The sequence below is a fragment of the Saimiri boliviensis genome, chromosome 1, assembly GCF_048565385.1.
Source record: "Saimiri boliviensis isolate mSaiBol1 chromosome 1, mSaiBol1.pri, whole genome shotgun sequence".
Lineage (NCBI taxonomy): Eukaryota > Metazoa > Chordata > Mammalia > Primates > Cebidae > Saimiri > Saimiri boliviensis.
Window position 1 is genome coordinate 90,920,431 of NC_133449.1, and position 18,891 is coordinate 90,939,321.

Sequence of the window (18,891 nt, forward strand, 5' to 3'; positions counted from 1 at the left end):
CTCCTCCACACCCAGGGATATGGCTCATAAAACTCCCATGTTCCTAGGAAAAAATTACTTCCTACTCTACAGCACCCAGGAGCTGCATCAACCCCGACTTCTCTCTGGTACATGCAAGGAAGGGCCCGGGTGAAATTTAGCAGCATTGGCGCTAAGAAACTGCACTGCACAGAGGTATGTGTCTTGGTGGACGTGGGAGCCAGGAGCTCATTGTCTTTTCCCAAAGAAAATATAACAGAAACAGACTTGAGAATACTGCCAAATGCTTAAAAAATGTTGCCATAATTAGACATGTGCACATCTATGACCGAGCTGTCCCAAGTTGGGAAGCCTGTTCAATGTAGTCATGGTGGGGTGGGGCACAGGGAGCGCCTCCAAGGAGTATGCTCACCCCAGCCCCCTAGCCCAGCCCAGCCTGCCTGGTGCGGGTCACACAGGCTCACTTGCTTCTGAGCATCGGACTGAAATGACCATCATCTCTGCTCTTTTGTTACAAATGCCAGCTGTAGATGCTTTGGGTCTTGATGCAAATTAGGAGAAATTCAATGGGAACACAGACAGGAAAAATGTTCACAGGTGGTTTTGTAGACCAGTGCTATCTTTGTTGGTTACGAGAGGTGGGAATGAAAAGCACACACACAGTGTGTGGGAAGGTGACGTGCTTCACTGCTGGGGTTTGCTGAACCTCTGGACACAAGCTCACACGGCTTCACAAAGACCACTTCCCCTCCCACCTGGAGCACAGAGTGGACTACTCCCTGTACGTCCACAGCATGTGCCCAGCCCCAAGCGTGGCCTGTGCACTTCCACTGCCCATGGAGACTCGGGAACTGTCAGGGGAGGAGGAGGCTGAGCCATTGTATGCGCAGCTTTCCACTGAGGCGGGGTGTCCCTGCATGATGCCTTTCATCAAGACAGATGGTGGGGTGTCCTCTGGACTCAAGTGTTCTTTGCTGATATAGCACAACTGTTAGAGGGCATAAACCTTAAGTGAAAGCAAAATATTTGCAAAATGTCTAACAAGCAGGGTGGGAGCAGATCCAGTTGGTGTTCATTAGCTCCACACTTAGGTGGCTGATGATGGGGAACAGCATGGTCCTCCATGTAAATTCCTACAGGACTCAGTGTCACAGAAACCCACTCAGCAATGGTCGTATCGAAGCCAGTCACATCTGCTTCACGAACTAGATATAGAGGATTCTTGGGCAAAGAACTAGAAATGCTTAAGGAACTATTACGTCCCTTCTTTCCAAGTCTGCCCACTGGTTTTTCCTGAGCAGCTCGGAAGAAGGAAGGATGTTTAGGTGAGAGGGTAGGATGAGACCTAGCCACATCTCCTAACCAGCGCTGGTGGAAAGGAACTGATCTTCAAACAGATAGACGCAAAATACAGAGCACCCACTGCCCTTCATGCCAGTTGCCCTGTTAGGCTGGAGAAGACCTGAACTTTGCAGGCTGAGAGCACCTCTGCCACACCAGTCAGCATGGGGACAACCGTCACTCTGGACTGAATCACACAGGAGGTGCTGAGGCCCTACAGAATCTGGCATGGCTCATGTCTGCAGCGTTCCCAGCTCTTGTTGAGGATGGAGGAGCAGGACCTGCCTCCCGGGTGATGCGCAGAGAGCCTGCCCAGTCAGCGCTGGGTTTGACAATGTCCTCAAGAAAGAGGGAGAGGCTGTCCCTGCCTAAAACACACCATCTAGTGCCCAGCATGCCCATCTAAGCCCTGGCTAAGACATCCTGATCCAAAGACTGATTTCATAAGGAAAGATGTCAAAAGATTCACAGAATCAGTCAAGCCAAGAGAGAATAATCCCTAACCTGTTCAGGCAGCAAAGCCAATTCATAGAGCGGTCCTGGCCCAGGACCCAGTCCAACGCCCTAGGGATACAGCCTCAGGCAGTACGTGGGCCCTGTGCCCTGGAGAATTGCTTACTGGATTTCATATGGGCTTCCAAAAACTTCATGTAATAAACAGTAGTAAAATATCTCATCAACTATTTTAAAATACAGATTTACATGTTGAAACAATAATATGCTGGCTATTGGACTTAATAGAATAGGCTATAAAAATGAATTTCACCTTTTAAATTTACTTTTAAAATTAATTTTACTTTTTAAAAATGTAGCTACTAGAAAATTTTAAATTAGATTTGTGGCTTGCATTCCGTTTCTGCTGAACAGCACTGACATAGAAGTCTGGCTTCTCATCCTGGTTAATCTCATATCTAGCTGGGTGGCAACTGGAGCAAGTTTGTTGGACTGAGATTGTCCTTTATGAAATCAGCCCTTCATGACTAAAATAATAGCTACAAATGCTATGCACACCAGCTCTCAGGTCAGCATTCTCCTGCTCTTTCTCATTGCTCCTCAGGAAATAGGCCTGTCCCGTATGGTTTAACAGGTTGTGGACGGCACAAGGATGACATATTGAAGGGAGTAAGTGCTGTTCACACTGCACATATAGATTTGTATATTTATTATTATACTATCCCAGCACGTGACAATAAATATCTCAGACTAACAAATATTACAATGATTTTACAATAGATGGAACTAAGGCATTTTCAGCAGGGGAAACCTTTTCTGATTTGCATGAGAACTGTAGCTGGACTTGCATTGGCCCAGCCAGCACCTGAGGCCTGCCTGATTCTTCTCCGACCAGCTGCTCTGGTGGTTCAGCTCCCTCTGTCACGTGCCTGGTTCATTTAGGGGCAGGTACTTGGTGCCAACATTCAAGCTTCAACTGCACAAAATGCCACTGCCATCTAGTGCCAAAGAGTTACAGCAAGCAGCTGGCCTTGAGCTCTGGGCGCGTCCCGGGAGGGCCTCTTACCTTTTCACTTTTTTTCTCGTCTAGTTTGCATCCCATGTTGGTGGGGCTAGATGTGGACAGACCACCGATGGGCCCCCCTCCAGCCTCCCCGTTGAGGTTGGCGGCGCTGACGTTGGGAGGTGTGATGGCTGATGCTGCTGACGTGAGGGGGATGGCTGGCCGTGGACACATCTGCACTGGTGGCTGGTGGCTGTGTTGCGGGGACACCACTGAGTGGGGCCTGAGGCTGGTGGCAGGCAGGCGGGATGGAGAGTTCTGAGTGCGCAGGGGTGACACGGTGGCAGTTGGCCGGTCCTGAGCCTGGGCTGCAGAGTGGGCAGCTGGAGGTGGGTTGGAGAGAGAGCGGGTTGAAAGGTTAGTTTGTAACCTGCCAGGCCTGCCAGGCCGCTGCAGTGCACACTCGTCTCAGGCTCCTTCCTCCAGCACTCACAGCCTCTCTCTGAAGTTTCTCTAGACCTGGCCGCTTCACAGATGGAGAAACAGGCCAAGAAACCCTGAAAATGCATTCCTATCTTCCAAAGCACAGGGGATCAGGGGACCCTGCCAAGCAGTGGTCTCAACCATTCTGATGCCAAGGATCGGCTTCAAGGAAGACAGCTTTTCCACAGACTGGGGCAGGGGCATGGTTTTGGGATGATTCAAGTGCATTACATTTATTATGCACTTTATTTCTATTATTACTACATTGTAATATACAGTGAATAATTATACAACGCACCATAACATAGAATCAGTGGGAGCCCCGAGCTTGTTTTCCTGCAACTAGACAGTCCCATCTGGAGGTGATGGGAGACAGTGTCAGATCATCAGGCATTAGATTCTCATAAGGAGCATGCAACTTAGATCCCTTAAATGTACAGTAGGGTTTGTGCTCCTATGAGAATCTAATGTCGTGCTCATCTGACAGGTGGTGGAACTCAGGTGGTAACACAAGCATTGAGGAGCAGCTGTAAATACAGATGAAGTTTTCCTTGCTCACTCACCACTCACGACCTGCTGTACGGCCCAGTTCCTAACAGAGCACAGTCTGGAATTGATCTGTGGCCTGGGGGTTGGGGACTCCTGCTCTAATTTTCTCTGCTGTGATAAGCGGAAGGATTCAGAAAATGTTTGAAAATATGGTTTTGAAATATTGTTTAAAATGCTTATAAAGGTAAAGTCTGTGAAAGCACTCGGTGAAGCCTCAAGATGTCCCCTGAATTATTAAGCACCACTGCATGCAAGCTGATCAAGCTTGACTCTACTTATTCTTGACCCCTGAACTGGCCTGGCTGGTCCCTGGTTTCCACACTGGGTATACAATCTTGCTGAGTGAGGGCTGAGCAAGTGAGAGCTGCCTTGGCTAGGGACAAGTGCAGGAAGAAAGCAGCAGACATTGCTGCCCACCACCCTGCTGCCATCTGCCTGCATTTGCTGCTATGCCTGCAGGTCGAAGCACCAGGCTTCCAGGTTTATAAAACTGGAGCCTTACAACTGTGGATCCGCCACTTGCTGCCCGCAAAAACTTCTTAAAGATGTTAGGGACTGAAAGTTGTAACATTTGTAAAAATCTCCCATCTGAAAAGATACAGTTCCCTCTAAACACAGCACCATGTTAAAAGTAATCCGGCTACTATGCTTGTTAGTCATTTCAAGGCATCATCTCCTAAATAAATAAGATGAAACAAAGGCTGGGAGAGAATGAACACCCCCAGGGGAATGGTGACTTGTGTCCTGGGCTATTCTGGCCCAAGTGGAGACCCAGGCTAAGCATCAGACACCACTTTATACCAAATGGACCAGGCAGCACCAAGCAGCTCACATCCAGCTGCTGTGCATTCTTAAGGCAGAGAAAAATTATGTCACACTGTAATCATTTTCTACCAGCAGACTTTGTGGCATTCATGGCTTCAGAGCATGAAAGAAAATACACGCAATAAAAACAATCTTCTCAGCCCTTAACTATGTACTCGTTAATCCTAACAGCATTTGGAGGCCACGGGAAGTAATGCTGTGAGACATACAAAGCTCTCCATCTGGGAGTCGGGCCTTCCTCTGACACAGCCGTGTGTGAAGCGCTGGCAAGATCTAATTATGTGATCCTGGATTCTCCGGGACTCAGGCGGCCTGCTGTTACTATGAGGTGAAATACAGAAAGGCTGATTTACGTGTTTTTTTTTCTTTCTTTTCAGGTCTTCGGCTGGGATGGAAACTTAAAACATTTGATCCTCACCAACACAGCTCCACATTTAAAAGGAGAGCAGGTCAGGCAATCATCCAGATCCAGGGGCCTTGGGTCATTTAATCACCTTGGAAACCCTGACTCAGAGGCCGCTCCTCGAGATTTATTCATCTCTCCCCTCAGCTGTCTGACTCCCCTTCCCTCGGCCCAGAGTCCCTGGAAGCAGATGAAGGCCCACCAGGGAAGTGTGTGGCCCTCAGCCTCGGGACTGCACCAGGGTCTGCGCCCCTGGGCTGTGAGCACCTGGCCTCCACCTCCTGGCCGGCTTCCTTGTGCCTCATCCAGGTGCCAAAGAAGAAAGTGTGTTCCGGAAAGCACAAACCTCACCTCCTAATAATCTCTCCTCAGCCACGCTGCCCTCCTGGCCACTCCATCTGCCTCCATCAGTACAGGACTGGCTCTGGCCACCTCAGAGGCACAGTGCCAGCACCCCTGCCCACAGCCCTCGTCTCCCTCAGAGCTGCAAGGCAGGACCCTCGCGTGCCTGGAAGGCTCAGATACCACCTCCTAGAGACCTGCCTACTGCCTTCCCGGTGCTGCCTGCCCCTGCAGCCTTAGGCCCCCCTGCTTCTGCTCCTGCTCCAGTTCCAGTTTTCCTTTGCCCCAAAGACATTAACTCATCACAGTCGTGTAATTTACATGTTCACTGGAGACCGACTGTTCACTGCCTGTCCCCACTGCAGTGGCGCTCCATGAAGTGGGGACATGGTTACTTAATTCATGATAACCCCCACAATGGTGCCTGGCATGCAGAAGGTGCTCTGCACATTTCTTGAATAAAAGAGTGAGTCTCTGAGAAAAGGGATTCTCAGTCACATCACTTCTGATTTTACCGAATGGAACCACTGGAGAAGAAAAACTGCAGCGAGAGAAAGCAAGGCACAGTTCAGGTCATGACAATGGCTGGTGAAGAGTGTGCTCGTCTCTGGTGGGATTTACCCTGGGTTTCACCCACCCCGGGTGCCCCAATCCCGAGCTCACTGGGACTACTCGTTAGTGATGCCAAAGCAGCTCACACCTTTGAAGTCAAGCTGTCAGAATAAGGCTGCTTGGGAAAGCACCACCCCACGGTCTGGTCCCTGCTTTCCTCTTTCCTCTCTTCTTTAAATCTTTGGTGTGTTTCAGTCCTGCTGCAGTCCCCAAGGACTGTGAGTCCTCACTCAGTTCACTCTATGTCCCTAGTACCTGTAGGTACTTTATAAACAATGCGGGAATGAATAAATGACCTACTGCATCACCAGCTTTGTCCTTTCCTTATTTTCAGGGGTATCTCTTCCCACTTCAGGAATGAAATAAAAGACCCACAACTCCAGGCCAACCTCCCTCTCCACTTCCCCACATCCCTCCCTTCTGGTCATAAGGACTCTGGGTCCCACCAAGTCAACACCGTCACCCTCATCCTTGATACCTTCTCTGGCTCATCCCTTCTCTCCTATATTTAATCCCTTTATTAGTTTTCCTCCATAATTTATTAACCAGTTGTCTCTCCCATTTAATAAACAATCCTCCTTCCTTTATAACTTGTCCCCTTTTAGCTAATACTTCCTTTTCCCATTTTTCTTTACACCTAATATTTTTGAAAGTGTCCATACTGGCTCTTTCTTATACTTTTATTCATTTCTATATTAACTAAATTTACCCTCTGACAGCTTTTATAGTTTTTCCTTATCCTTCGATGCTTGAAGTTTAAGTTCAGTGTGTTTAGGCTTGGATTTTTGGTTATTTTTCCTACTCAGCACTCGTGTTTTCTGTGTGAGGACATAAGCCCCTCTTCAGTTTTGGAGAATTCTTGGTGACTATTCCTTTGAATCTTCTCTCTGTTCCACCCTTTTATTTTCTAGTTATAAAAAAAAATCCTGTTAAAAGTAGTTAGGAGTGCCTCAATCTATCTTGATCTGTAATGTTTATAGATCTTTCATATTTTTCATCTGTGCTCTATATTCTGGATAAATTCCTTTGTATGGCTTTCCATTTTCACTAATTCAATCTTCAACTGAGTCTAGTCTAGAGTTTATGGTACCTACAGAGTTTTTATATTTAAATATATATTTTTCCTCTCCAAAATTTCTAATTGGTTCTTTTTCACATCCAGTTGTTTCTGATTCATAGCCATCCACTTATTTTTTATAGTTTCCTGCTTTTATTTTTTATGTATGTTATTTCTTCTTTTCCTCTTAGATCTTAAACACAGTGATTTCAAAGATGCTTTCAGATTTCTCCCGTATTTCAACCTCCCATTTCTTGGGCTTATTGGCTAACTTATGTATGAATTTCCCTCCTGTGCTTTGAAATCTTAGTGTGCCAGCTCACCTTGAGCTTGTGGCTCTTTTTCTACTCCTCTGGGTCTGGCAGTTCTGTTAGTGCTGCTTGGCCTCTGGGACCCTCCCCCAGAACTAGGTATAATGGGCTGTTTGGAGTTCTAGTCCTGCAGGGAGCGTGCTGAGCTAGTCCTAGTCCTCAGGCCAGAGCCATCCTCAGCACTGTGACCAGGGTTGGAGTTCTCTCTTCTCTCTTTCATATCCCAGGCAGAGGCTTAGTATTGCCCATCCCCTGAAAAAGGATAGAGCTGTTATAACTGGCACACCTAGCTCTGGTTCCCTGATTCTCACAGGGGTTTCTTGTCCATATTCTCCTGCAGGAGTTGAAAGTCGACTAACACAGCCTGCTTTTTACTGGCCTACAGCCAGTAAGCCAGTGCTTCAGCACTTGGCTGTTGTTTGTTCAATGTTGTTCAGACCCACAGAGTTTACTTTTTAAATATTAAAAACAAACTTCACTGTGTTTAGAACAGAATAGGGAATTTCCATATTAACTTGCTCTTCCGTACTATCCAAGAGTCCTTTATTCACTTCTCAGTCTTCTGAAATATAGCTTTCTACTCCATCACTGCATCAAATATTATCTAGACAAGATCAATTATGATCCCACATGTTACTAAATATAATGGGCAATTTCTGTTTTAAGAAAAAATGTCCATTGATCAATCTATCTTTACGATAGTATTACCTAGACTTAATTATTGTAGTTTCATAAGAAGTCTTAAAATCAATGGTAGCCCTCTTGAGTTCACTGTTCTTTTTCACCTCATTCAGCCCAAAATGCTTTATAGTATCCCTTTTGATTTGTTCTTTAATATATGGGTTATTTTGAAGTACATAATATTTGAGGATATTAAATATTTTATTATTTGTATTATTGATTTCTAATTCAATGCCACTGTGCTCAGGGAATGTAGTTTGCATGACCTGAATCCCTTTCAATGTGCTGAAACTTAAAAATACTGTGGACCAGTATATGATCTATCTCAGTAAATGATTCTGCGTGCACTTGAAAAGAAGGTTCATTTTCTGTTGCTGGGTGGAATGTTCCACAAACGTCAACTAAGTCAAGTTGATTATACTGTTGTTCTAATGTTTTGCATTTTTACTAATTTTATGTCTAACTGTTCTATCAATTATTGAGAGACATATGAAAATCTCTGACCATAACTGTAGATTTATTTCTCCTTGCACCTTTATCCATAATTGCTTATGTATTTTGAAGTTCTGTTACTTGGTGTGTAAATATTTAAAACTGCTATGTCCTCTTAATAATTTGACCCTTTTATTGTTATGAAATTGCCTTTTTATCTCTAATAACATAATTGTTATAAATTCTGCACTGTCTGATTAAGATAACCACTCCAGCTTTCTTCTGATTAATATTAGCATGGTATAATCTATGCTCATTATTGGTAGATTCTGTATTTGCAAATTCTTCTACTAGTAAAAAATGATTTGTAACGCCCAAATTATCTGTGGTGCTTTCAGTTATTTTTACGGCAAAAAATTTGAGTTGCCTGACACCCAGATTCCCAGCTGGGGTTGAACAAGGTGACATTCTGGCTTTTTGTTTCAGCCTCACACAAAGATGACAGGAGGATAGAGCCACTTAAGGGCAACACCCAGTACAGTCCAGAAAGTTGTGGCTCTGAGGCCAGTTGGACAGTATTTTAATCACAGCTCGGGCACCTGTTAATAGGGCAGCTTCGGTCAGCCACTTAATCCTTCTGAACCTCGTTTTCTCTTTTGTCAAAGAAAACAGAATCTACTAGAACAAGACAATAATTTGTTTGAGATATGTGTACACACCCATGCATGCATGGACACACACAATTTCACCTACGACTAACAGTTCAGTATTCACAAATTCAGTGTTCATGGTAACTTTATATAATATAACTACTGTGAATAATAAGAATGTGTATAACTTGTTCCATCCCTTTACTTCTAGCTTATTTGTGTCTTTAGACTTGAAATATTAAAGTATGTTTCTTATTCACAGCATACCATTGGTTTTTTGTTTGTTTTTAGTACTATCTGACAATCTGCATTATATTTAGGGTTGTTTAGACCATTTACATTTAGTGTGATTACTTATATTATTAGGTTTAAACCTACCATCCTATTATATGTTTTCTCTTTGAGCCATGTATTCATTGTTTCCTTTCCCTTCTGCTAATGCTTTCTTTTAGATTAATAGGATGTTTTTATGATTCCTCTTTATTCCCTTTTAGCTTATTTGCTATAGCTCTTTGTTTTCATATTTAGTTACTTACATGTTCAATTTATTATAGTCATTTACAGATGATTTCATGACATAAAGATTCATAGTATACAGTAGTATACTCAACTTCCACTTCTCCTTCCCCAAACTTTGTGCTTTTGTTTCTTGCATATTTTACTTTTAATTGAGTTTTAAATCCAAAACTGGATTGTTTTGACTTTTGTTTAAATGGTCAATTATATTTTAAAGTTATTTAAATAAAAAGAAAAGATCTTATATATTTATCTATGTAGTTACCATTTCTAGTGCTTTTCATTCCTTTGTATAGATTTACATTTTCATCTGGTATTATCTGCCTTCTTCCTAAATAATTTTGTTTTGCATTTCTAATGGTGTGGATTTATTAATGACAAAATCTTTTAGTTTTACTATGTCTGAATAATTATTTATTTTGCTTTTTTGAAATAAATAATTATTTTGCTAAGACTAGAATCCTTGATTGACAGATACATTATTTCTTTCAGTACTTTTTTTGATTATTCTACTGTCGTCTCACTTGAACTGTTCTTGACATCATCCTTATTCTTATCTTTTTTCTATTTCAGGTAATGTATCTATTTTCCTCTGGATATTTTCAGGGTTTTCTTTATCACAGATTTTGAACAATTTGATTGTGATTTACCTTGTTATAGTTTTCTTCATGTTTCTTGTGCTTGGTGTTCACCATCTGTCTTTGAACTGTGTTTGTAGTTTTCATCAAATTTGGAACAATTTTGATCATTATTTCTTCAAATCATTTTTCTGTCCCACCCTCTTCCTCTACACTGGAGACTCCAATTACACATATATTAGGACACTTAAAGTTGTCCCATTGCTCACTAATTTCATTCATTTTTCAAAATTGCCTTTTATCTCTGTGTTTCACTTTCCATGGCTTCTATTACCATATCTTCAAGTTCACTAATATTTTTTCTTCAGCAGTATTTAATCTGCCATTAATTCCATCTAATATATTCTTGATCTTACACACTATAGTTTTTACATCCAGAAGTTTGATTTGGGCCTCATCTTCTATGTCTCAACTTTCTGAGTATGTGAAAGGCACTTGTAATATCATGTTTAAACGTTTTTGCAACATCTATGTCAGTTTAGGATCAGTTTTGATTGACTGATCCCTTCATTATAAGTCATATTTTCCTGCTCCTTTGCATGCCTCATAATTTTTTATTTGACATCAGACATTATGATTTTTATGTTGTTGAGAGTTGGATCTTTTTTTTTTTTTTGTATTCCTATAAATATTCTTAAGCTTTGTTCTGGGACAAAGGTAAATTAACTAGAAATAGCTTGACTCTTGAGTCCTGCTTTTGAGCTCTGTTGGGTGAAACTGGAACAGAGTTCACTCTGGACACAACATTCCCCACTACAGAGGCAAGGTCCTATGTTGATTACTCAATGCCTAGTGATTTCTGCTATTTTTCCAGTCTGACTGGTGGGAACAGGCAGTTTCCAGCTGGTGTGTATTCTGGTCACTGTTAGGACTAATCTTTTCTTTCATTCTTTTCCTGGCTTCGGGTACGTTTTTCATGTGCATATGTAGGTTAGTTGTCCACTGAAGATCTGAGGGCTTGCTCTGCAGCCTCTCTGTGCTGCTCTCTCCTCTCTGGTCACTGCCCTGGAAACTCCAGCCCTCTCTGTCACACAGACTCTCATCTCCACGTCCTCATTGCAGAGAGCCTGTGGGGTTCCACCTGGTTACCTGCCTCCTTTTGCCACTGCCTGCAACTTCTCTTATGAATCAGTCCTTGGTTGTCTGAAGTCTTGAAAACAGTTGCTTTATATACTTGGCTTTTTAAATTGGTTTCATGTGTGAGGGTAATTCCTGTCCTCATCACTTCAGATTGGCCATAAACAGATGTCTAGCTCAATCTTTTAAATCTAAAAATGAACTATGCCCATTATTCACTACCCTTTAATGTGCCCCACTGCCCTTAGGAGAAACACCTAAATTCCTTACATGGTCTAGAAGAACCTCCATGGTCCACCCTGCTTAGCTTTTCAGCCTCACTGCGAGTCTTTCTTTGCTCTTGCATCCTGACCATATTCCAGCATCCAGGGGCACCTGGCCTCTGCAGGCCAAGAGCTCCCCATGCTTCCCCTTCCTGCGTGCTTTCCTCACTCTCCCACTGCTATCTGCTGAGCCCTACCCACCTTTCAGATCTAAAGGACAACGTGCCTCTGCAGGGAACTGTCACTTACACACTGGACTTCTTCTTTCATATGTAATGTCACAACTGGACAAAGTTCCCCAAAACAAGAGTTATGCTCTTGCTTGTTGCCAGGCCTTTGCCCATGCTGGTTGCTCTGCTCGGAACCACCTTTCTGCTTTGTCTGCTCAGACACTTCCTACTTGTCCTTTAAGATTCAAGGTATTATCACCTCCTCTTGAAAACTTTCCATACATCTTACCCCCATTCCCTCTCCTATTCCCCCCCCCCCCCCGTTGGAATGAACTCTGTCCCCCACACTCTCTTAATACCTAACCAGGTCTCCTTTGCAGCGCTTTACCAACCCCACTGCAGGACTTTGTTTTCTGGTCATTCTCTCTAACTGGGATGGAAATGGGGCTTGTCTGGTTCTCCTCTGTTTCCAGACCCCTGCAGAGTGCCTTGCCTGTATCTAGCTCCTTCTCAGTGCTATTTTGCTGATGAATTCATGGCTACACTGGGCTCTTGCCCCTGCTAAGCACAGACAGGAGTGTGCAAGGAACACTGGCACTTTACAGGGGGTGCTCTGCCCTTGGGAGAGGAGTTACATTAATCAAGAAGAACAAATCATATTGGATGCTATGGCCAATGCAATTAAGCCTTTGTCAAACTGCCTGACTTTGGCTTGAGATGAGAACATTGATGAAATGCCTCCCACCCGCCAGGGTTGGGGTCTGCTGAAATGGGCAATTACTGCAGGGAACAATCCATTACTTGGACTGTCAACAGTGTTTTTTCTCTCTCTAAATGCAGAATGAAGTGGAAAATGCCGCGGGAACTCAGTGGCATTTAATTTACTGATATGGCTCAGTAGGAGCCATTCTTTAACCTGGCTGTGACAGCAATAGCGTGGGGACAAGTGGTGGGCTGGAATGCATGGGGGAGCCGTTTAACCATCCCGTGCCTCACTCTCCCATGTGTAACATTAAACTGATGGAAGAGAATGCTTGTGGCACCCTCGTGGTTACTATGGTGATCGAAGACTGAGACACAATGTTGCACTGCCCCACAGCCTTGCCAATTTCTTTTGATACTGCTTGTTATTCCACAGAGGGAGAAGTGACTGGCAGGGCTCCATTTCTTCTTTGAACTGGGAACATTTCCAGCAAGGCTTGGCGTGGAAAGACCATTATACTGGCAGACAATCCAGGGCCACTGCGCTGGAGTGCTGGCTCACCGTGATGAGCAGGGCCACTCACCCTTTCTAGTGCTGGTGCACGTGGAAACATTTGTATGGCACGCCGAGCTGACTGGATGAGGTGTTTATAACCAGAAGGAACCTGGCCTGAGACTCTTGCTCCCCTGGTCCTGCCTGGGTGCTCCAGGGGTCAAGTAGATCAGTATATTGGCTACCTCTGACCAGTTAGGGAGCACGTCTTCAGATCACCAGATCACTTGCCAACTGCAACGACTGTATCCCCAGCTAGAGGCTACCAGAAAACACAGATCCATATAAACCATGCTGAAGGATGGTAAATCAGAAGGTCACGGAGTGTGGGGTGGGCTTAGCTACCAGGTAATATTGCTGCAGATTCTTTCCCAGGGCCCAGGAGCCAGGGTTGTGAAAACAAAGAATCGTTCTTGGCTAATTTAAGTGAAAAAGATACCAGTAGGGACTTAGAGAATCTCTGAGATGGCAGAGTAGGTCTTGGAGGCTCTGACACCAGGACAGTGCTGAGACCACCCATGAAGCTTTCCTAGTGCTAAATTACCCACTGCTTGACAGGTACACCACCCGCACGAGGCCGGACATAGGGCACCTGAAGTCCACCTGCACCCACTGGTGATTCTGGACATGGAGTACCCAAAGTCCTCCCTGTACTCACTGATGATTCTAGACATGGGACACCCAAAGTCTGCCCTGTACCCACTGATGGTGCTGGACACTGGGTACTTGAAGTCCACCCTGAACCCACTGATGATTCTGGATACTAGGCACCCAGAGTCCATTATCAGAATGCCAGACACTGGGTACCCAAAGTCCACCCTGCACCCACTGATGGTGCCAGACACCAGGCACCCAGTCTACCTGTACCCATTGATGATGCTGGACATTGGGTGCCTGAAGTCCACCCTGCACCCACTTGGGTAGGCAAGTGGATGACAGACATTTACCCCGCACCCCTTGTCCCATCAGCTGAGACATGGGAGGAAATATGGCCTCTGCTGAGCTAAGTGTTGCCTTCTCTTTCCACATGAGAAGCTGTTTTCTGGACACTTTAATGGGTCATTGTGCTGGCTAGTCTAAGAAATAGTGCATTTTATTGTTTCTGTGCATTTACATTCTTTTTGTCCTTTAAGCCTCACTTTGAGAAAAAGAGATGATTTCTGAGAGGACAGGGTTGGGTGGGAAGAGAGTCCGTGTTACACCCTCCTGTCCTGGGGTACTGGCACTGTGTCACTGGCTCCACTGTGGTGGAGGGTGCTGTGGCATGGGCTCCCAGATCACCCTGCGAATCCAGCATCAGTAGTTCTTATCAGGTCAACACTAAGCCACCAGTCAAGATGTGCTTACCTTCTGTATGCCCTTAAGGTCCACCCCATACATTCTTTTCATTTCACAACCCAGGGGCAAACTGGTTTTCCTTAAGTTTCTCCAGCTGCCATGGAGGCAAAGGATCAACAGCTATCATTCCTCCCACCTCAGAGCACTTCAGAAAGGGAAGAGTCTGGGCCTGAGTGTCAACCCAGCCCTGTCCTGTGAGATGCCGCCTATCTGGGAAGCCCTGCAGGGCCCGGCAGATGCAAGACCCACGTGGCCAGCCCACAGTCATTCACAGGTGAGGCATCTGAAAGAGCCGGTGTTTATCTTAATAGTCCATGCGGCCCTCTTGCCATTATGAAATGTGTAAATATTTGTAAATTAACTTCAGCTGCCAGGAAGGGTCACATAAGGAAGTGACTTTCTTGAAGATCAGACATTCATGAGCATGGCAAGCACATACCACTGGTAGCATGTGCACTGCTGGAGCCCAGGGCCAAGATGTGTCTCATGAGCATGTCCCAGGAAGCTCCCTTGTTGATGCCCCGCAGGGTGAGGCCCCTGTGAGTCTGGGAATGTACCTGTTGAAATGGTGCTCCGGGCTTGGCTGGCCGCTGGCTGGGCTGAGTGCCGTAGACAGCTGCCTGTTGGGGGCGAGGCTGTGGGGTGCTGGGCGTGGGCCTGGGGAGTGGTGATGGGCAGGGCGGGCCTGGTGGCAGTGGCCAGGCTGCTCAGACTCCCACTGCCTGGGTGCATGGTTGTGGTTATGCCTTTGGCCAGTGGAGACCCTCCGACCACATTATTCCGGGAAGGCCCCGCCCCTCCTGCAGGCACCCTGTGGAGAGAAAGCAGAAGGAATTCTGATGAGAGGCTCAGAGGTGATAGCACCACCTGGGCCTCTGGCAGAGCCACACTCTGACCTGCTGGCTCTTGAGAGATGAAGGCCAACTAATCTGGAGACAAAGCCCTAAAACAATACTTGTCACTGGGCAGAAGGGCCCCTTTATAAAACCTTCATGGGGGGGGGTGAATTCTCAGTGTGAAATATTTAAGAGATAGCAAAGCCACCCTGAGAAACAGAGGAATGAGCCGAATCAAATCTTTTATACCAAATCTACTGCCTTAATTTGTTCCTACAAACAGCTGTGTCTCCAGATACATCCAGAAAGAACAGATGACTCAGTCGCGTCCCTCGAGGCCTTGACGCATCCAGCACGTGTGGGAAAGGATGGCAAGGATGCTGGCCACCTCTGGGCACAGCTGCCACCTAGCACCTGCTGGCTGCTGGGAAAGGGCACACCAGCACGACATCTTTCTGAGAATTTCCAGGAGTTTGTAGTTCCATACCAGAAGTAGATGTACTTTCACTCCGAAGTTTCCAGATGAAACTAGCTCTCACAAGAGGAACATAGCCACTCTGGAAATGGGTCTTCCTATGCTGTCCCTCTGTGTATTTGCACTTAATCCATGCCCTGGAGGCAGCAGTGTGAAATATGGCTGAGTTAGGGGCTTAGAAGCTTCTGTGGATTCAGTTTCAGGGGAATTAAATGTCTTCCATTTGTCCAAGAGCTGGGTAAATTCCCGTTTCTGTCCCTTCAGGATCTTATTTCAAGACACACCAGAAGCCACAGGTCGGAGAACAGGCTGCCTGCCCCACATCTCCTGGGCCTGGTCCAGCCTTCTCCCTATGGCTGGTACCACAGGGCATGGCCCCTAGCGGGGAAGCTCCTGGCAAAACAGAGTGTGGGCTTCTGCACAGCAGCTGCAAGGAGAGGTGCCTCTTGGACAAGGACTCACAAGCTAAGGGACCCAGGATGGTATTCTCCTTCCCCAGCCCTCAGAGCTGTGCTGAACTTCACCCCAGCAATCAAGCTTATTACCAGGTCAGCCAAAACCATGAATTTAAAAATCCTATTTGTTATCCATGGAGCTCACTTTTCCCCGAGGAAATCATTTTTAAAACTAAATGAAGTGGGCTCACAAATGGTGAGTCACTAATTTGCAAGGTGATACTGACAAGTCTGAACACAACAGATGCAGACACACATCTGCCTCTCATGATAGCAGACAACCCTCTCCCTCTGCCCTCATGGCAGGAGTGCAGAGATACCCTCTGTTAGTCCTACTTCCTTAGTGCCAGGACAGGAAGAGCCACACACCTGCTCCCGCACCTAGTTTTTAAATGAACTTGGAATGTTCAACTCTGAGCACTACACTCCCAGCCCCAAGAGCCCACAGCACTCCAGAGCCTTCCAGCACGATGGGGGCAAACACAGCTGATGGATCCAGGTCTGTGCATGAAGGGCAGGCCTTTGCCCACCCTCCAACCACTTCCAGTAAAGGCGTATGCATTCTGCTGCGTAGCTTTGGCAATTGTCTTGAACCCAGCAGGGATCAAGAAAGTATAAGTCCTGGGGGCACAGCCTTGGAAGGGGACAGCTGTCTTCCACTTCTGAAGATAAAGACCAAGGCCAGATTTCCTGTTTTGTGCTGAGCTATGGATAGGAGTGAGGGAGCCATGGCCTCCAACATACTGACCCGGGGGCAGCTGACATTTCCTTCTCTGAGGAACCAGAGAGGACACTCAGTGGCCTCCCAACACTGCAGTTACCAAGGCAAGACTTGGAATGGCTTTTGCTTAATGGTTCTTCCTGGCTCTGCCATTCTTTACAAAACACAGACCAAGAGGGCTTGAGGGGTGTGAGCAACCATGAGGTACACAGCAGAGGTGGAGGGAAGGTCCCGGGCCACCCACGGAGTTCGTGTCAGGAGCTGGAGAATCTTCTCATAACAAACTCCCTGGCAGCAGAAGACAGTTCTTAAGGAGACATTTTGATCAAAACAATTAGATTTCTCTTATTGATTCCACCTGCATTAATTGAGCATCTCATATATGCACATGGTAAGCAAGGAGCCAGGGACACAAAGCTGGAGATGGCTACTATGGCCCAGGGGCTGGCCTGTTAGGGAACCCTGCATGCTTGTAGGTGACCTTAACAGGCAGAATTTGCCAATGGGCTGCTTGTGATGACATGGTGGGCAGAGCCATCTATCCCAACTATGGCACATGCAAGGATCAGGGCCTCCAGGCAAGGCTTCATATAGCAAGCAGACTTAGGATATTAGCAAGGATATAGCAAGCTCGTGACGGATATTCAGGGGGTTAATTCAGAAACAGGAAGAGGGTGGAAGGCATTCCAGTATTGTGAGGGTAGGGCCACCTAAAAGAGCTCCCTGCGGTGATGCTGACTGGTGCTCATCAGGAGTTGCCCAGCCAGGTGGTGGAGGACCCCAGTGCCATGCAAGGAAGCTGGATTTAAACCGAAGGCTTTACATTTCTGAAGGTCTGTGGAAGTTCTCAGATAAGGGTAAAAGAAGAATCAGAGAAGAGAAACTGGGAAGCCTCTGGCCTCCCTCAGAAGCTGCTGCTCTAGCCTGCTGCACAGAGGAAGAACCTGCCTCCTCACATGGGAGTGTGGCATGTGACAGGGTGATGTCCCCAGCAGGGCGGGTGAGCCTGGAGGTGTGGACACCCACCATCTAAGGCTGCGCCTTCCTGGAGGGCGCCAGCTGGGCAGGGTATCCCCTAACCTAGAGGGGTAACCTGTCCTTTCCAGGAAGGGCCATCTGATAACACGACAGGTGAGCCCAACTCCAGGCCAGGGGCTTCAGGCACAGGCTGGATGCAGACTGAGAGCCAATCCATACCTACTGGCATGGGAAATCCAGACCAGAGACCTTCCTCGGGGCTGCGCACACTGGGCAAGTCACCCCACACAGCTGAAGAAGCCCCAGGAGGCCATGGGCAGCTCACCCCCTAAGCAGCCACCCCTCTGACCAGGTGGCTGGGTTTGATGGGGGGCACTTCCTGAAGCCCCTCTGCAGTTTGCTTTTCAAGCTTTTCCCTGCTGAGCATCACCTGAGCAAAGGACCTCTAACTGCCCCTCCAGCCTTGTGCCTGCAGACCTTCCAGGCCTTGGGCGACTCCATCATCCCCTAGGCGCCTCTGGGCACCTTGAGAGAGGCCCTGGCTGAAGATCATCTTGGGAACTAGAGCCGCTCAAATCAACACACCGTGTGTCCTGAGACCACTCCGCAAGTAGGAATCAGCCTGGCAATCAGAGCAGGGTCTACGTGTTATTTACGTGTTTCTACTGTAGCCTTGTTCCAAAGGCAGGAGAAACCCAAGGCCAGGTCTTTCGCTTCTGTGTGTGTACTGCAGTGTCAACACAAGGCGTGCCCACAAGGGGCTTCTGTGAGTGAGGCCGACTGACATCATCAAGCTGTGGACCCTCATCTCAGTGAAAAGTTCCCAGACAAACCCCTTATCCCTTCAGTGACTCTAAAATTACATATGCTATTTTATAAAAGTAATAGAACAGAGAACTTACTAAACACTAACAATACAAGGAAAAAAAAATCTATGACCACAATGCGACTACTCAACAATTGTTAACTTTTGGGAATATATCATTTTTCCTTTGCATATATGTATATAGTGTTTTACCTATCACACATCTGTATGTGATGACACACA

The 18,891-nt window shown here is 46.3% G+C and overlaps 1 protein-coding gene across 1 annotated transcript in view; it reads right to left on the reverse strand.

The window, feature by feature from the left end:
- SH3RF3 (SH3 domain containing ring finger 3) overlaps positions 1-18,891 on the reverse strand; it is a 360,128-nt gene that overhangs the window by 49,209 nt on the left and 292,028 nt on the right. The window contains exons 7-8 of the mRNA XM_010333743.3: positions 14,936-15,189; positions 2,840-3,159 (exon numbers count right to left, since the gene is read on the reverse strand). Of these exons, the coding sequence (XP_010332045.2) occupies positions 2,840-3,159; positions 14,936-15,189 (574 nt within the window). The remainder of the gene's footprint in view (positions 1-2,839; positions 3,160-14,935; positions 15,190-18,891) is intronic.